This window comes from Anas acuta, chromosome 3, assembly GCF_963932015.1.
Source record: "Anas acuta chromosome 3, bAnaAcu1.1, whole genome shotgun sequence".
Taxonomy (NCBI): Eukaryota; Metazoa; Chordata; class Aves; order Anseriformes; family Anatidae; genus Anas; species Anas acuta.
Genome location: NC_088981.1, coordinates 86,557,810 through 86,576,810, shown reverse-complemented (window position 1 = coordinate 86,576,810; position 19,001 = coordinate 86,557,810). Strand labels below are relative to the sequence as shown.

The window sequence follows — 19,001 nt, the reverse complement described above, 5'->3', positions numbered from 1 at the left end:
CACAATAACACTGTTTTTTCCATGTGTTCTTTTCTAAAAACAAAAAAAAAAAAAAGTGACTAACATATTCTTTATCTGAATTCCAGCAAAGGGATCTTGTTCTGCTTTTGTGGTTTATGAATTCAATATGGAATTTACAAAACTGGAAATGAAGATATTGATGAAGGTCTAAAAACTCTTTCAATCCAATGCAGTAGTACAAACTGACATGTTTTAGGATGGTGTTTTAGTATTGTTTTATGAAAGCAAAAAGCAAAAGAAAATTAAATTCACAATATGTCAATGTACTGCTGTCAATCATGAGTTTGTAAAGCACCACTGCATGGCAAAATATTAATAATGTCATTAGTTCAAGTAAAGTAATGCCTGAGTTGATGTATGTGACATCTACAGCCTTACTGGCTTGCAGATTTTAGGGTCTCAGAGTCTAAAAACATGCAAACTGTTTATTGGGGAAAAGTCAATATTGGATTGACCTTACCCTCACAAACAGTCTTCTTTTTCTAAGTCTACTTGCGATGTTTTGTTACTAGTGCTACACTAGTCCTTATCCTGTAGGAATAACAAGTTAATTGGCTGATATGGACAGCTTTATCCTGAATGTGGGAATGCATTCAGCTGCCAAAGAAAATAGGGCTTTTATCCTCTTCTTCTCGACGAACTGCTTAAGAACCTTCTTCAAATATTTTTCTCCTTTTGCTTAACACACAAATTTTTATTTCACCATTTCAAAATGGTTAACTTCTTAATGCATTCTAGAAAAATATCTGAATTAAGTAAATAATTCTGTACCAGTATGTAGGTACTCTGTCACTACATATTGTAGCGATTCAGATTTCCTTAAATTATAGAGCTGAACTGTGCTCAAAACTCTGTTGCTGAAACTGTGCAGCTCACTGTTGAACTGACTTTTTTCACAGTAACAACTGCATCTATACAAGTTGAAAGGAACAGTCTTAAAAAGATTCCAATGTAAAAGAAAAGCAAACCAGGCAAATAAAGAAAGACTTTTGCATAAATTATTCAGGGGAATTTATACCTAATGTGAATATTTTTTTACTGTATTACAAACAATTACATACCCGTTGTATGTAATTACAGTTGCATGTATCTTAACCTACTTCTGGGAAAAGATTGATTACCAAAATGCATCTTCGTCATCTCAGTCAGTTCACCTGTGTACTATTACTGTGGAGTATAATGAAGTTAAATTTACCAAAACATTCAGCCTTCAAAATAAGAAGTAATTTTATAGAGGTGGATATATAACATATATCCCTCACTAGCTATGTAAATCACATGTGGTCTGATCCTCAGTCCAAAGTCCAAAATTATCCAGTCACTGGATAATTTTGCTTTGCTATTGCTTCTGTAGGATTCAGCCTTTCAGCATCCCATATGTAGTAGCTGATTTTAGCAGATAATTAATGTTATTCAGGTTAGATTTGGATGCTTCACCAGGAAGCTCTGTGGGATGTGTTTCTTCTGTAGATGTGTGGCCATGCTGGGGAGCAGGATCCCAGCATAGCTTCGGGATCTTCTGGTGATAAAGAAGGATCACTAGACACACACAGTGGTCATAAGTTTCTTGATGTTTCCATGTTGGTTATCAGTAAAAGGCATTTTTCTTATTTGTCTTTTCCAGGAATTTGTCATGATTGTTGTCTTTGGTTTGGAATTTATTATTCGTATCTGGTCTGCTGGATGCTGTTGTCGATATCGAGGATGGCAAGGAAGGCTGCGCTTTGCAAGGAAACCATTCTGTGTAATAGGTGAGTGTCACAACTCTAGTTTAAGACAAAAATATATAACGAAAATAACCCTGACCCCCTTCTATTTTACTTCTAAATGAAAACCAATAGAATCAGATTATGTTTACAGTAACCAGGTGTAAATCCAGAATAGTTGTCTGTCACCTGTCATCTGACCAAAGCTTCTCTAGATATAAAATCACAATGTTCCTAAGTACTAGTCAGTACATGTTTCTTATGTTCTCCAGAAGCCATTTTCCTATGCATGTCATACAGCTGGCATCACGCATACTGGAAGAATGAAAGGTTAAGAGCTGATCTCACTAAAAAACACAAGAGCTGACATGCATTTAATGATCACAAATATGAGACATCTTTTACATGCATGCAAATATACCATGCACATACGTGCATACATTATGTATCCTCTTTATTTAAACTTCTGTGACTACAGATGTATGTGTACACTTCATTAAATTTAAAAGCCTTCCTAAAAACATATACCATTTTCTGACAACATCATGGTTCCTCCATTGCCACTTTCTGCAAAGGTTATAACGTATTTCTACAATGATTCTGAGAGTCTCTTCCTCCCCTTCTTTGCTCTAGAAATTCATTCTATAAGTTTCCCAATAGAGATAGAAATCAAGGATGGCTAATCAAATTAATCTGATAATTTATTGCTTTTCTAATGGTTTGGAGCAAAGCTTTTTACAGAACGCCTGTGAAACTTCAGGATCTCAGCCTCCCACCTTGTCTCTCAACCTCTTTCCTCTCTGCAGCCATTAATTTATTTGCTTGTATCTTATATTAATTTATAGATCAACTGGGGCAGGAAACATATCTATATGCACATCCATAGAGCAGCTAGCACAACTGAGTCACATACGTAGTTATGCATACAGGTCTCAGTGTAAACGGTGAATAACAATAACATCATATAGGTGAATACAATCCTGATCTACACAGAGTTATTCAGTTCCCAGTGATGTAGCAGACAAGTGTGCTGGTGAGGGCAGGGGTTTAAAACAAGTTTTTGCCTTCTGCCTCATTCCCTGGTAAATCCTTACCTTGTCTTGTTGAGAAAATCCTGTTGTGGAGCAAGGGACTGTAGCAAGAGGTGCACAAGTAGGTGGAAAGATATCACGGGCTGTCTCAACCCCATCTAACCTGTTTTATGAGACTGGGAGAGGAACAAGTATTGGGGCTTGTTCTGTTCAGATAGCAGGGGGGATGCAAAAGAAGTATCTTACCCAGCTTCATCAGGCACCAGGTTCCACACATTTGCCCTAAGGTTGCCAAGTCCAGCTGAAAGAACACAGTAAAGAAATTCAAAGATCTTTCCAGCTTTTACTAGGCCATCTGTCAAGGGAAACCTAGAAATTCAGCTATTTGTTTTCCATGGCACAAGCAAACCCTCCTTAATCAGACTTAGTTACTTCAGGATTTTGTGATGCACCTCAAACTTTGTGTTGGTCAGTTTTTTTCAGCACACAATTGCAAGAAAACACCAGAGTGTTAATTTAGTAAAACTAACCTACTTTGGCCATGTAGAAAGGTGTTAACTCCAAGGAAAAGTGAATGAAGGGGTTCTTCCTTACTCAGAGATCTGAATGCTATCATAGAGTGACTAATGCATTTTTTCCCCTTTCCTTTGAACCACTACCATATGAATTTTCACAAAGTCAGCTATTTGTGAAATAGTTCAGGCAGGTCTCCTGGCATAGGCTGCAGTGAATGGTAGGGCTTACTTCACCTGATTTTAGGTTTGCCTCCTTGCTCTGTAGTTTTCTCTTCTTGTTGCACCTCTGTTCATCTAGGTGATCCCTAGCTGTAAAAACATTTTCCATCCAGAAGTTTAGGGCTGGAGTACTTGCCCTGTGAGGAGAGACTGAGGGACCTGGGTTTGTTCAGCCTAGGAGAAGACATGGCTTCAGGAGAAATGCAGTGAATTCAATGCTGTGCTCTTAAGAGCACATGGCCAGTTTGGACCTATTATTACTTTTTGTGTATTTGTTTAATTATTTACTTACAGCTCTGTTCACTTATTCTTTCTATTTATTGTTACAATGAAAAAATAACATTTTAGAAGAATTAGTCTGTTTGATATTAATTATTTTTGCTATATATCTCCAGGAGATCTGTTCTTTGATTATTTTTGTGATCAAACACAAATCACATAGAGGAATGGCCTAAGAGCTAAAAATAATAAACCTGAGGATTGCCTCAAGGGTCACATTCAGAAAGCCTTTATTTTTTTCCATTAATAACTTCATAACCATAAAAGTAGTATTCAGGGCCAAAGCTCTGTTCTTAACCTTAGCGTGTCTACAGTGTCACTACCCTGACAAATTAGTTCATCAACAATTCTGTATGCTTCAGGGTCAGTGAAGATACGTAGCAAATTATTTGCCACTTTTGTTCCCTTGTTCCACATTTCTGTAAAAACGGGAATAATGATGCAGTATTAAACCTTGATTTGTATTTTCTTCTGGCAGGAGTTACCTGCCATACTTCATTTTCTCTGATGGTGTATGAGCTTGTATACATAATGTATAAAGCATAAAACACTTTCCCAGGAATACTGACGTACTTAAAGATGTGTTTACTTCTTTAAATCCTAAATTTCCCAGGCATATCAGTCTGAAGCTGTTAGCACTGCAGAGCACTTTTGCTGTGTCATACTGTGCAGAAGCATAATACTCAAGGCACCTCATTTCCCAACTACTGCCTACAGAGTCCCTGGGACTCTGATGCCCAGGAAGAATTCTGAGTATGCCTATTCCTGAGAGGAGCTGTGCTCCCTGAAGATCACCATTATAAAAGATGGGTTACCATTTTTAGGTGTCTTTGTGCACATCATTTGTGAACTCATGGAAGTAAATATTCATTTATTTGTGTTGTAGATAGGTTTTCCTTTCTGGACCCTGGTACCAAGAGGGGGTTTAAGGATAGATTAATATTACTTTAGTTTGTCAGAGGTCTAGGTGGATGTGCTTCAGTGCTTGAGCTGTGGAAAATAAAATCTCCAGCCAGAGTTTACCATACCTAAGTACCTATCTTGATATTTGGTGGGGAAGGAGTTAATCAGTAGATTTGTTTTGGACAATTTCCCGGACTTCTTGTGCTTCTCGTATCAGCTTTCCCTTCTGTCTTGCCCTTCAGTCACCCAGTTCCATTGAAATATCTCACTCATGCTGCTGACGTTATCAGCCGATCAGTTAATATTTTGTATAGCCCTTTGAAAAAAGCTTTTAAATGCCTTTTCTGAGAATGGCCCTTATAGGCACCAATATAGCAATGGTCCCATGGTACATCTGGTAGCAAGCAGCAATCAGGTACCTGGCTCTACTCTGACTGTCCTTCACAGTTTTTGCTGATTTACAAAGTCTGCTGGAGATCAAGCTGTGGTTCAGTAGTCTGTCCTATCTCAGTATTTTGTAGTCATAATGCTTCACGAAAGGGTTTCCCATAGCATAGGAGGTAATCAGAGTTGTTTTTCCAGTCTTTCCAGTCTTTTCCAGTCTTCAGCCTTTGTTTTTCTGCTATTTGTATCTTCTGCACCAAATTCACTTTAATAAGTGAAGTTGTGTACTAAACAAGTACACAAATTTTAATAACTTTAATAACACTTTAATAAGTGAATCACTGTACTAAATGTGTTCCTTGTTTTGCTGGGTTCTGAGAAGCCTGCAGTCCTGTGCATCGACAGCAAACTGCCTTGATTCCCTTTTTAGTTTATAACAGTATTTACTTAGCAAACCCTGTGTTTCTCATTAACTTCTGGCTGTTATGACTTCTATTGCGCGTGGTTTAAGTGGAAGGTAGCTCTTCCTTAACTTACATAGTACTTTATTGTCTTCAGCAGCAATTCAGTTGCTCTTCCACTAATGCTATCTGTCTGTGTTGAGGAAAAAAAATCTCAAGTCCATCCATTTAGCCGGAAGAACTTGAGCACAGAATTGTAGTGCCTAAATGTTATGCAAATTCTCAATCTAAATTTGGGTTTTGAAACTATAATTTCAGAATCTTCTCAGAATCTTAAATTTAAGACCACATCTAGCAATATAACACTTATTCCAGGGTAAGTAGACTTACTGATGGTCGAGCCTAGTGAAACGTTTCATGGATTTCAGTAACTCCATTAGTAGTTTCCCCACAGCTGCTTCTATTTTACCTCTTGTCAAGCTATAGCGTGATGGAAATGTCACAAGTTCAAATTCTGTTGAGGCTGCAGAATGAGCGAATTCCCAACAGGAAGTTTAAGTTCATTATGTGTAATCAGGCTCTTGAACTTCATGGCTGGCAAACTGCATTTCAGAGCATTAAGTGATAGCAGTGGCAGTTGAATATTGCTGAATCTATTTTTCGTTAATTAAAGTGATAATGAGCCATCATACAGTACTTTTGTCAAACCTTTATAAACAAATCCATATCTAGTGTATGAAAAGATCTGTTGAGCCTTTAATTTATTTTAATTCAATATATTTATGTTATGATATGTTGTGTCTGCTACCTTGGTATTTAGACATATAATACAGTTTAAATTCAGCCAGATAGTAAATCTGCTGCTCATGATAAACAATACAAACAGCCCCTTTCCAGAACAATTTGAACTTTAAATAACCCAGTGATGGTCTGTAATTAAGAATATGCTTGACCAAAGAGATACATATCACATCACATCTTATTATAAATCCCAGAAAGACCAAGTTTCAACAGGAGCAATGTCCTTGTTGAGGTGCTCTCCCGAGAATGTTCTCCTGCCAGCCCAAATTGAATTCATCTCAGGAACATCCTGTCCACTTCACTCCAGAAAACATGTTGACAGGAGTAGTATTTGGACTGGAAATTGAAATATCCTTGGATGATTTCAGCAACTGTAATTACGTGCAATGAACACTGTAGCTCTTTATGTTAAATTGGTCCCAAGTTGTATAGGTTTTTAAAACTAATATTTGGTGGAATGTCTTCATGTTTGACCATCCTGGCCATACAGTTTTTAGAGATGCATAGGAAACACCATGTCTTCTGAACATTATCTATGGACATTATTCTTTCACATTTGTTTTTGCTGACTACTACCCTTGCTGCTGAGTTCAGGACAAAATTTATTTCTGGTATATATTAAAGAATTCAGCATTCTGTACTTCCTGATTGACATGGTTTTTGATTTTAGTTAGTGTCACTGTCATATTATTTTGAGCAGAAAAGTACTTACCATGAACTGGGCAACTTGACTCAACTGTGTTTCACATTTTCTTCTTTCCTACTGAGGAGCTGTGAGTAGTAACGTATTTCATTTTCATGAGGCTTGGAGACTGAGGTTTTGCTATGAGGACTGAGCATATTCTGTGAATCTGCTGAGATGTCTGATCATCAAGGAAGTCAATGAGGCTAGTGAAGGTTTTCTGGTTAGATGTTTTTTAATTGAAAGGTATTGGTTAATTGAAATTAAAATCATTCATACCGATTCCCCTTTCCTGAAGAAAAGTATTTTACATTCAGGCTGGATTTTTTTATCTTCAAATTAGAAGTACTCTCTCTCCCAGTCATATAGAATAGCCAATAATCCCATTTCTGGAGAAAGTGTAGTTAAATTCTTGCTCTGAGAGATTTGGAGCAGGAAATTGCTATCTCTCATCCCCACTGAAATTATCCAAACATCAATAAGTAGCTCTTAATTGGTCCAGAGAGAGATGCTGATTTTCCCTGTCACCTGGTGTTAATTGTATTCATCTGCTGTGTAAGAAACGTGGATTTTGTTCATCCAAAGAATAATCAGTCACTTGTAAATTGAGAATTCCAGCAGTGCAAATTAGTAAAGATCCACACTGGAATGGATGAAGTGGGTTAGAGCATGGGGATGTGAAGGACAGGAGCAAATCAAGAAATTAAGACAAGTTTATAACAGAGTCTGTTAAAAGCCAGAGACCTTTTACTATGAAGAATTTATTTGTGATATTAGAATTAGTTTCTTAGGAAGCTATTGAAAATATTTTCCCAAACATTAAGTAGTTATGTCCATTACAAATAAGACTGATATAACTTAGTACCTGCACTAAAATATTTAATGATTCCTAATTTGTTCACTGTTACTGGGAAAGTTTCGTAAGGTCAAATGTCACAGACAGATGATTCTGAGATTGTGTGGTAGATAACTGAGAGATTCTCTGTACAGATTCACTCAGATTCTGTAAGTGATTTACAGAGTCTTTAAAATGATTGATGATCTCCAGTATTTGAATCTCACAATACATATATATAATTTATACATTTTTATTATTATTATATATTTTGTATTATAAAATATTGTATACTATAAACATACATTACAGAACTTTCACTGCCACTTGTGAGCCATAAGATTTCAGTGACTTGGTAAGGGAAGAAGGAGGTAAGCAACTGACAGACCAAGAAAAAGTTAACATTTCCTGGTATTAGACTTGATATGTTCAATTTTGCTCATATTTTTCAGAGACTGACTTTAAAATTGTTGCTACTAGAGATGTCCAGTCTTTAAAGATGCCCACAGAAATACCTTTCTTTTTACTACCTTTCTGCATTTTATTTCAGATATTCCTATCCTGCTTTACTTAGCTGAATTCCCATCATAGCAATAGATGAGATGGTTGCTTTAATTTCCTTAGATATGTGTAGATGTTTCTCCAATCCAAAATTAAATAATTGAGTAATTGTTAATATAAACACTGGTGTGAGAGGTAAAGAGATAGACAGGATTGTTCCAAATCCACTTATCTGTCTACCTCAGCACATAGTCTCAGAAGCAGTAAAATAGCTGGTTTGTTTTTCAAATTTCATCATCCCTAGCATCTAAAAACATATATTTTTAATGAAGTAACAGATTAACATGTCAGAACTTAATTGACATGCAAGAACATATTCAGTTTTCCTGGCTTCTTTCCAGCTATCATGCTGCAAACCAACTGCATTGGTAGCATGACATTCTTTGCAACTCCCATCTCAGATCATTGTCAGATCTTTCCCTTAGCTCCTCTTTGAGAAGAATTGCTCCATTGGTGGCTGTACAGTTTTTGCTTTTGTAGTGGTGAATTATACTCTCCAGGCAGAAATTGGAATCATTTAAGAACATTTCCATTGAGGTCCATAATAGCATCATATTAAAGTAGATGTTTGCTATTTTGGACTTTTGCAACTGCCCATTATTCTGTCCTTGGCATGTGTACAACCTTTTGGTGATATCACTAGCTTGCAGTATCACTTCATTTCAGAAAGTAATTTTAATGTGTCTTCTATGTTACTAACATGCCAATACTTACTTAGGGGTGCTGTGGCAGCATATAAACATAAATTTCGATGTTAATGGCTTGGTATAGTACATTAGACAAATGTTGGTCTATTTGAGCCATGATTTACTCTTGCAGGTATTAGCTGGATAAAATTGTGCTTTCTCATGTGGTATCCCAGCCCCACACCTCAGAACATTCATGAAGAATTTTGAAGAGGTCTAAGAGGGCATATACTTGGCAGTTCATGCTTGGCATAAACTGAAGGACTCTTTCTAGAATGGCTTGAAAGTGGTATCAAAATAAACTTAGTGAGAAATCCTTGTGCTCACTTGGCTCCTTTTACATTCACGCAGCACCATACGACAGCAGGCAATGTGCTGCTGTCTTATATTTGCTGCATGACTTTCAGCTACTTTGGTGGTTTTAGCTTGAGTAGCATTATTATGATTATTACTGCATTACCTGCTTAATGTTGTGGCTTTGTTGCTGACTTTTGTGAAGACTAATTTATTTCTATTCTGGTCATCAATGTCTGAGCTAGGTCTCCAGAAAGAGGGTTGTAGGTGCAGGCAGTTGAAACCAATGGCCTCTCTTTGATGGGCTATGTTGTCATTTAGAAAAAATGGCATTTTCATTTGGATTAGCAATAGTGCTCTTTCTTTCAAATGTGGCTCTCTGTTCTCTGCTCAGGTTTAATTTGTTAACTGCCAATGATGACAGGTTAAAATGCAAGCTTTTCCCACTGTTATATTCAGTATAGTCAAACTGATTGACAGGTGTCTTCATCCAGCCTTGCAACGAGCTTGTAAGTGATCACAGGGCTTGAAGAAATTCAGTTTCCACAGATATTTTCATTCTTTTGCATCCCTATGGAGAACTGCATGTTGTCACCAGCACTGCTAAGTGACTGGAAGCCTGATGGGTGCAATAGTCCAGTGGGAATTACAGACAATCTCTATTTTTATGATCTTGTCTTGAATGGTTACCCTCAAACTGCTGCACTAGAAAAAGAAAAAAAAATCTGTATACAAGAGGAAAAAGTATGGGTTTAAAATTCCTCCTTTTTACAGCTGCTATGTTAAATAGAACAATTAGGCAGGATTTTACAATGTAACCTCATTACATTGTGTAACAGAGTTATAGTATTTATATCTCAAGTTTAATACAGCTATGTAGAAATATTTGCATATTTCTAGAAAGCAAATTGGGCATGTCCTGCACATCTTAATTTCCTCCCTTCCCACACCTAGCACTTACGCACCAGGATGCCAGAACCTGAAGTCTCCTCTTAAAGAGAGATTTTTTTTTTTTTTTAACTTTTGAGATTTTGCTTAAACTCTCAAAAGTGAGGATTTGACATTTCTACCAAGCACAGCAGTTCTGTCAGCAGCATATCTAGGGAAGGTGCCCACCGGACCTCACTTAAATCAACACACATCAGCTCCAAAACAGTGTAAATGCTTATTTGAGTCAGGCCCAAACCTTCTACCCCTGCCACAGAAAGAGGCAGCTCCAGCTGCCCACTCATGCCACCTCATTCTGGTGGCCTGTGGCCACCTGGGGAGCAGCCAGGGGGATGGCAGGGCTGCTTTGGCCTGAGGATCATCGCCACCAGCTCAGCCTGCTCATGAGACCCCACACTGGGGACTGCTTCACTTCAGGTGAAAATGGAGTGCTTGTCATTCACAGTGGCATGGCTTGCTGTATTTAAGATCTCATTTTCATATGGCGTCTTGTTGGGTTTACAATAGCGCCACCAGATTACATTTTTTCCCTTTCTGATAAGTGCTGAACAGAGCTTGTGTTTGTTTTTTTTTTCATATCTCCCACCCCAGGAAGTCTCAAGGGTGGCTGCGAGGTGGCCTGTGGCTGGACACAGGTCCCACCTGATCACCATAAGGAATAATTATGATTTTCTTCCCAGTTATTTCTGCTCTATACAGGCCTTTGCAGCACAGAGCAACTTCCAAGCCCTTCCCATGAGGACTAAGGGGGGCCACATCTCACAGATGACAAATAAGAGAGCAGCGAAAGCAGCCAGAGAGCACAGGGCACAACCTCTGCTCCTGCTCCAGGGCACCCATCACTTCTCAGCAGATCACAGCAGCAATCTATGTGCCCCTCCTGCCCCAGGAACTGCACATAGCCAGAGCAAAGTGGCAGGTTACAAAGACCCCCATATATAATCCTGACCTAGACAACCACTGCCTCCAGTCAGCTGGGGGAATTTGAGAAAACTGGAGCTAATGCTGTGCTCACGCCTGCTTCTCTTCAGGATTACAGCACTAGTATTCTCCAAAAATAAAGCTTCTTGCTGGCACCGTAGTACCTCGTAGGCTACCCACCCACCAATGCAGGCGAGATGGTGGCTGGGGATAAAGAGTGGCTGGAAATCTCTGAGTAAATTCTGTATTTATGGAAACAAAGGAGTCCCAGGAGGTGTTCATGCTTTCTGTGTAGACATCCAAAATGGCTGTGTAGGACAGGAATGCAAGCTCTGATTTTAGTCAGCATTTCAGGGCCCAGAAAACACGGTGTAGGCATTTATCTCTGCCAGGTAAGATTGAGGGACCTCTGTTCCTACCTTTGGCTCCTGCACTGGATAGCTCAGGTAGGTCCTGGATACCTCCTGTTCCCCCCTGCAAATCTGAGAGCCGATTCTTAACACCATCACCCCTCTCTCCACTTACAAACAGGCTTTTCCTCTCTCTCAAAGAACTCCTGTTTCCCCTGCCCTTTTCAGCAACTTTACTTCTTTCCCCTTCCATCCCCAATTATTTCTGCCTACTTTCACCTTCAGACAGGCTTTTTCATATCCCACGTTTTTTTGGCCTTTCTGCTCCCATACTGCTGTGTTGCCTTTGCTTTAAGCACAACCTGGGAACACATGAAATGGATGCTTCCAGACACCCTGCCAGCTGCCTCCCCTGCATGTTCAGAGGGTGAGCAGAAAGGCTGCAAGAAGACAGGTCCTGTAGGAGTCTGCCTGCATTGTTGTAGGAGCCCAGCGCCCACAGATAGCGCTGCTTCCCCACTGGGTTGGGTAATGCAGGAGCTTGGTTTGGTATTTTTCTGCATGCTGAATGCCGCCAGGGTCCTCTCAGTGGGTTGTTCATACCTGTAGTTCAAACAAACAATCACGCACTAATAGGAGAATTTGAAAAACCTAATTCCAGTAATTCAGAGAGAAACATCCAATCTCAGTTTTAATTTTCTCCAGTTACTCTTTTATGTCCCGTGGCAATGAATTTTACAAGTTAATTGCATGTTGTGCTACCTTTTATCAGATATAAACTGTCTTTTGATCTCATTTTTATAAGGAAGGGTAAATAGGAGTCATCCAACAGATCTTCTTGTCTTTCACTCGTTTGCATACCTGTATCTGCCATCTCATATTTGTCTTCTGACTAACTGCTCCAAATTATTCAGTCCTTTCTCAATACAGACCTTGCCACGACTAGTTATTTCGCTTTTTCTTGCTTATAACTTTGTCCTTCTTTTTACATTCTGACCTGATGAGCATGGGTATTTATCAGGTGTGCGCATCCAGCCATCAATCCTGCTGCCTTTCCTTTTAGAGGTCTTCAGTGGGAAACAGCTTTTTTCACAAAGGTCTAGTATCATGCAGGGAAAAGCCTCAGACATAGTAAGGTGACTGCTTTCCCCTTCTTTGTAAGGCTTATTTTCTCTGGCATGAAATGGTTACTGGGCAGAGTAAGTGAGGGTTTATGGGAAGGAGTTACATGTGTTGCTTGTGGTTTGTGTCCCCATTGGACACAAACCGAGCTGGTGAACACTGGGTCAAAGATACGATTTTAAATGTCTTTCTGTCAGTCTGTCTTATAGCCAAATAAAACTCATACTGAATAAATAGTGCTTTATTTCTTCTGGCAGGTGCATATCAATAATGTTAAAGATCAATTATTGGAGAAGGCTAATAAAATATAAATCCATGAAAGGCCTGTAATTGAACCTAATCTTAGCTTGCAGGAGGCCCTTAGTTTTTTTTTAAGATTTATTGAGCCAGCTGTTAATAATATAAAGATGTTTGCTGAGGACTTATTCAGTCCACAGAAAGAGTGTGTACTCAACAGTGCTATGAACCTTAACTGCTAATGCTACAAACAAAGGGAAAATGTTCCCACTGATGTCATTATCCCTATCCAGACTGAATCAAAAATGGTAATCATTACTACAATTTAAATTTCAGTATTTGTTGAGCTATTGTGATTCTCATCCCACTGAGAAGTATTTTGGCTCTCTACAACAAAAGGCAAAACAACATTACTTTGATACCTTTGTCATCACAACCTAGGTCATCTACTTTTACACAGGAATGGTGTACATATACTTTTAGTTCATGGGCATATTGAGTAACATCAGTTGTTCTATTCTTGGTGATGAAATTAGGCTCTCATTATAAACCTTGATTAAAAAATGACACATCTTCCTCGTCTTACATCTTAAACATCTTCCTCATTCTGGAATTTTATAAAGGAATATTTAATTTTCTCTTCTAAAAAATGTCCAACACTGACTTTTTGAAAATAATGTTTTTCTCCTAAGAAATTGTTTGGCCTACAGATTCCAAATTTCTTGTATTTGGATAGCTTTACTAACAATTGGCTTAGACTTGTTTCCAATTCCTTTTTTTTTTTTTTTTTTTCAGAGATTACATTGTATGCCAAAGGGTTTTATTCAGAAAGTAGCAAAACCAGAATAAGGTCCCTGTGAAGATAGGAATTTAGTGGCGCTGCCTGAGGTTTTCATATATTAGAGAAACATGAGGTAGTCTCCTCCTTGACTTAGAAAGACAGTATGTTTCCTTTCTGTAGTTGAGTCAAGAAATCTTAAGTTAATCATTTTTCATTAGGATAGGATGAAGAAACACTGTAAGCATTGGGCTAGCTTTAAAACAAATGAACAACTGTTTAGCAAACAGTCTGTGTGAATTCAGTTTTAGGTGACAGATTTGGTTTATGTTCCCCTAGGGCCAGTTCCCTCCATTCCCTCCTTCTCTCAGTCTCCTATTGCTTGTATGTATAAGCCTAGACCACAGCTTGAAATCATAGAACCATAGAATAATACCCTGAGCTGGAAGGGAACCACAAGAATCATCGAGTCCAGTTCCTGCCTCCACACAGGACCACACAAAAACTACCGTATGTCTGAGAACCTTGTCCAAACACTTCTTGAATTTGAAATGGGATGGAGATAGGAGACTCTGTAGAGATGCTGTAGGAAGGAATCAGATGTGTGAGATAAATTGCTTTGGAAGTTGGAAGGAGAGGGGCATGCAGGAAGTGTGTGACTTTATTCTGTTATCAGAGGGCTGCACATAGAGGATATACAGCACATGAGATGAGGAGAGAACTATGCACAGATGGGATCTGGCAATGGGAAGTTTTGAAAAAGTGGAAAGCAGAAGTATAATAGATGAATCTTGAAGGGCTAACTATCTGTCATTGTTCACCCTCAGGCTGGAACAAAGTGTATGGAAAACACCTAAAGCCTCCAAGGAGAATTTGCAGCATCTATGTGTGTGCTGGGATTGTGTGGCAGGGGTCTCTATGCTTGTTCATCCCATTTGAAGTACTCTGGAAGAGCAAGCTAAGCTGGCATTATCTATCTTGTATTTCATCAATGACTGCCCACCTCAGCCAAGGGGATGCCTGCTCCCTGGCTCAGATACCTGCACTGGGGTGCAGTGACAATCCCAGGTGCCAAGGCAAGGTCCCACATAGCTCAAGGCTCTGCTGGGGCTTGGATTATTCTGGCCTTGCATGGAGGGGCTCACCAGGTGACACGTTATGGACCTTATCCCCAGCACCATGCCCTCTGGGCTCCCATCAAATCCAGAGTTTCAGAGTCAGGACACAGTGCTGTAACTAATGCTCAGAGTAGCTACAGTTGCAAAACCCCTGAACTGACCTCCTATAGCATACATAAGATTTAATGCAGTGCTTATTTTCCATGGCACTGAAAAAAATATGAAACATTACCTATTGCATATTTTACTGTTATACTTATTTTATATTATTTCATTATTTCATATTATATAGGCTTTATACATCATGTAAATAACACCATATGCTATTTTATATACCTGTTGTGAATTTCAATGTAATTCATCACAAATAATTTTAATTCCTATTTTATTTTTGCCAGAAAAGTCAACTTTATATGTTAGTTAACTGCTTTTCTAAATAGACCCACCTTGACTCTTTAAAATTAATATGTATCCCATAGAGATGTCCATATTTCTAGGAAGTCACTTTCACTTCACACTAAAATAATTTCTTTATTCATATTATTCCAGTACAATGCAAATGAAAAATAGGGATGGAGAGAAAGGTTCAAGACAGTTCACCTCTTTTGATTTAATCTCTGGAGTAGTGCTCATATGATGAGTAAGAAAATCCAAGTTTCTGTACACAGATCAGATTTAGTGTAGTCCTTAGAACTGAAGTCAGTGACTAATGTAGCCACTGCTAAAAGAAAAAAAAAAATCAATAGAATAGAAGTAGTAACTTCTGTGTTGGTTTGTTTTTTTTTTTTTAATTCCTTTTCAGTGCCTAGACAGTATTACACATGCTGGTCTAACTTCTTTCTCTTCTGTGCCATTACTGTGCAGCCCTATTTTCCTGTTTTTCTATAGCCATAAAAGTCAATTTTTACACTCATCTGTGTTTATCACTGAGAATTATCTTGGTACACAAAACTATCTTGCTTCTAAAAATACCAAGATCTTTTACATCTTGGAAAAAAAAAAAAAAAAAAAGTACAACAGGAAGCAAAATCACCAACTTGTTTTGCCTGCAATGACAATTAATACAGTTTCCATCCAGAGAGTGTCATATATTTGAAAACCCAAAGAGCTTTTGGCTGGAGTGACAACAACATCTGCAGAAATCAAACAGCGTCATCCATCCCAAGAATTTCCTGAAGATATCCTGCCAATTACTTTTACTAGTAGGTGATGATTAATCATAACCTGTCTGGCATCTGATCCCTGACCAGAAAGAAAAGCTATATTCAGACATCACTGAAAGCATGTTTTGCCAGGATTCAAGATCCTTAACACCATTATTATCAGTGTAGGCAAGACTCAAGAGTATCTCATATTGCTTGGTTGTGTTTGTTGTTGTTGATGATGATGATGATGGTTAGGCTTTTTTTCTTTTTTTTTCTTTTTTTTTTCTTTTTTTTTTTTTTTCTGCAAAAGTGAGGCCTTGTTCCTGCAAATCTACTCAGCTTTTTTGTGGGAGGTGCAGAACTCAGCTTCCTGCCTCTCCCAAATTACTGTAGAGATGTTCAGGTGATATAATTCAACAGATGCCATTAAACTGTTTCTGTTATTAAACACATAAGAACAACACTTCAGAATATTATTTTTCAGAGGGTGAATTCAGGTCACCTTGAAAGACTATAAGTCTCCAGAACAGTCTCTAAAAATCCAGTTTGCAGGTTTTGACAATCTTGCACATATTGGATTGCACTTTATCAATAAATAGTTATGCTGCTTCCAATGGAACAATTTACAAAATACTATCCATCATCTCTCTAAATATGGCATTATTGATCAAGTCTCTATTCAGAGATTTAATTACAAGCTTATTCCTAAAAATATTTTTCAATTAATATTTTGGATATTTTTAAGATAAAAATATTGAAAATTCTTGATTTCTGAGGTTAATGCTTAGACAAGGTCACTAGAAGTTCATCCTATATTAGGCCAGAATTTGTTGCTATAACTATGTGAAATATCCCACTGATTTCATAGCAATGGGACTATTCACAGAGCAAAGGAACTGCCACCTGGTAAAAACATTACAATTTGCCTCTTTTTAAATTAACTATTACAGCATGCTCACATGGTGAATTTTATTTTTTGCCTTCTTGAACCGATAGAGGGAAGTGGTTAATCCCTTGTTTGAAGCTAAAAGCATTTTTGTAGCCAGTTATGATGAAATGACCTTTTCCATTCTATGACCTTTCTCAACAAGTGCTCAATGAATAACGATACCATTATTTCCTTCTCTGAATACCCCTCAATTAGGTTATTCAGAAGCCTTCAACTCTATAAATGCCTTTTTTTTTTTTTTTTTTTTTTTTTTTTTTAGCAAGCCTACAGGAACATAAAATACACCAGGGCCAAATATGTTACTAGGCTGTGAAAAAGGCTCCTGTTCCTGTAGATGAGTGTGTATTAACAGATTTTCAATTTAGGAATCTGAAAAAAGACAACCATATTTTCACATACTGCTGCATGGCTTAAGCCAGGTGTCATTAGGCTATACTTCAATTACTTTAAATAGCCAATTGATATCAGTGTAGGACAGATCCCCTTGAATACATTTTTGTTATCATGCTTCTGTAGTGTGGCATGCTGAAATATAGTGCTCCAGAATGTGCGCTGTCTTAACTTTGTGCTATAGTGTCTGATTAAAATTCAAAGTACATTTCTACATTGATTAGATGATACCCTTAGGCCACAGCCTGCTAGCTGTGAAGACTGTTGTAGACAAATTGAAGGGAGTTCTGAGAATAGCAATAAACATGATGAAGCTACTGGAAGGACTGGTATATGAAGAAATATTAGTAAAACTAAAATGCTGGTCATTCCCTCCCACTACTTACACCTCTTTGCGACTCAGAGTATAAAGTTGTTAATTATTTCTATGTGGGTGTTGTTGTAAATCTGGATTAAAACTTATTTAAAACCCTTATCAAGTAAAAATAATTGCTCACTATGCTGCAATATGCGTGTATAACCTGGGCTGTTCTAACCAGATGGAACTGACTTCAAAGCACCCTTGGTGCTCTTATCTTAGTAGGTTATAGAGACCAGTGGCTACAACACAGAATCAAACTCCCTTTTTTTTTTTTCATAAGTAACTTTGAAATTTAGGGTAATGAATTGTCTTGAGAACTATTCGTGAGAAATGACCACTACAAGACATCTCTTTTCTCTAGTTCATAAATAATGTCTCTAGACCAAAATTAGACCTTAGAAGGACAGCCTAAATTTGGTTATATAGTTGCCAGTGTGTTTCCTTTGTGCGTTAATAAAGCTGAAGGCTAGATAAACCACATTTTGGGGATTTTCTGCTTATTCCTGCAGTTTTGGGGGCAGACGTGTCCTACTCTTGTCCTAGCTCAGTGCATCTCTGTGCTGTTTTGCAGCTGAATCAGATATAGTAAATGACAACAAATGCAGTTTTCTGCATATCCTTAATAAGTGCAAACTCGGGGCATTTTCTGTGAATTTATAGCAAACACTATTTTAGTGACATAGTGATGATCCTACAATTATTAAATACTGCTCATTTACCATTTAGATAAAAACAGAGAAAAAATATCACAAGATTAATTTAATCTATATTGGCTCAAAGTGGCATTTTTATTTAGAAGGGAAGGACATTCCAACCCATCAACATTAAATACAGGCAAAGCATTTGCCTGCATTAAATATGGAAAAAGCTGTTACTAACTTTTTGTTATATGTTAGACTTTGAAGGGTATGAAGGAGAAGGAGAGACTGCAGGCTTGTTTATTGGTTGATTATGTACATGAGCTTTGAGCAAGTAAGAGATGGTCATTAATTCCTGGTATTATCCTGAATTTTACAGAGGTTGTCCTGATAGCATGTCAAGGTTTTGGGATGTTTGGCTATAACTAAGTATAACTTCTGTGTTCACCCTTTTATCTGTTCCAATCAAGTTCTTTATCTGGGTCCATTACCATGATGCTCTAAAATCTCACAGCATCCAAAAAGCCCTTAGTAGGGACATTGCTTTGGAACTAAATTACTAATAAAACAATCCATTATGATTATTTGTAAGGCCTCATTTTTTATCATTATAAATCTCTTGGTCATGCTGTTGCCATTGGAGGTGATTACAGTTTAGAAATGCTAGCCATGCTTCCATAAGTAACCCAAAAGACCATGAGTTTCTCACCATGCTTGAGCAGGGTA

The 19,001-nt window shown here is 37.9% G+C and overlaps 1 protein-coding gene across 1 annotated transcript in view; it reads left to right on the top strand.

Annotated features, from left to right (window-relative positions):
• The window catches only part of KCNQ5 (potassium voltage-gated channel subfamily Q member 5), a 289,773-nt gene that overhangs the window by 215,968 nt on the left and 54,804 nt on the right, over positions 1-19,001 (top strand). Inside the window, exon 3 of the mRNA XM_068678169.1 lies at positions 1,646-1,772. Within this exon, the coding sequence (XP_068534270.1) occupies positions 1,646-1,772 (127 nt within the window). The remainder of the gene's footprint in view (positions 1-1,645; positions 1,773-19,001) is intronic.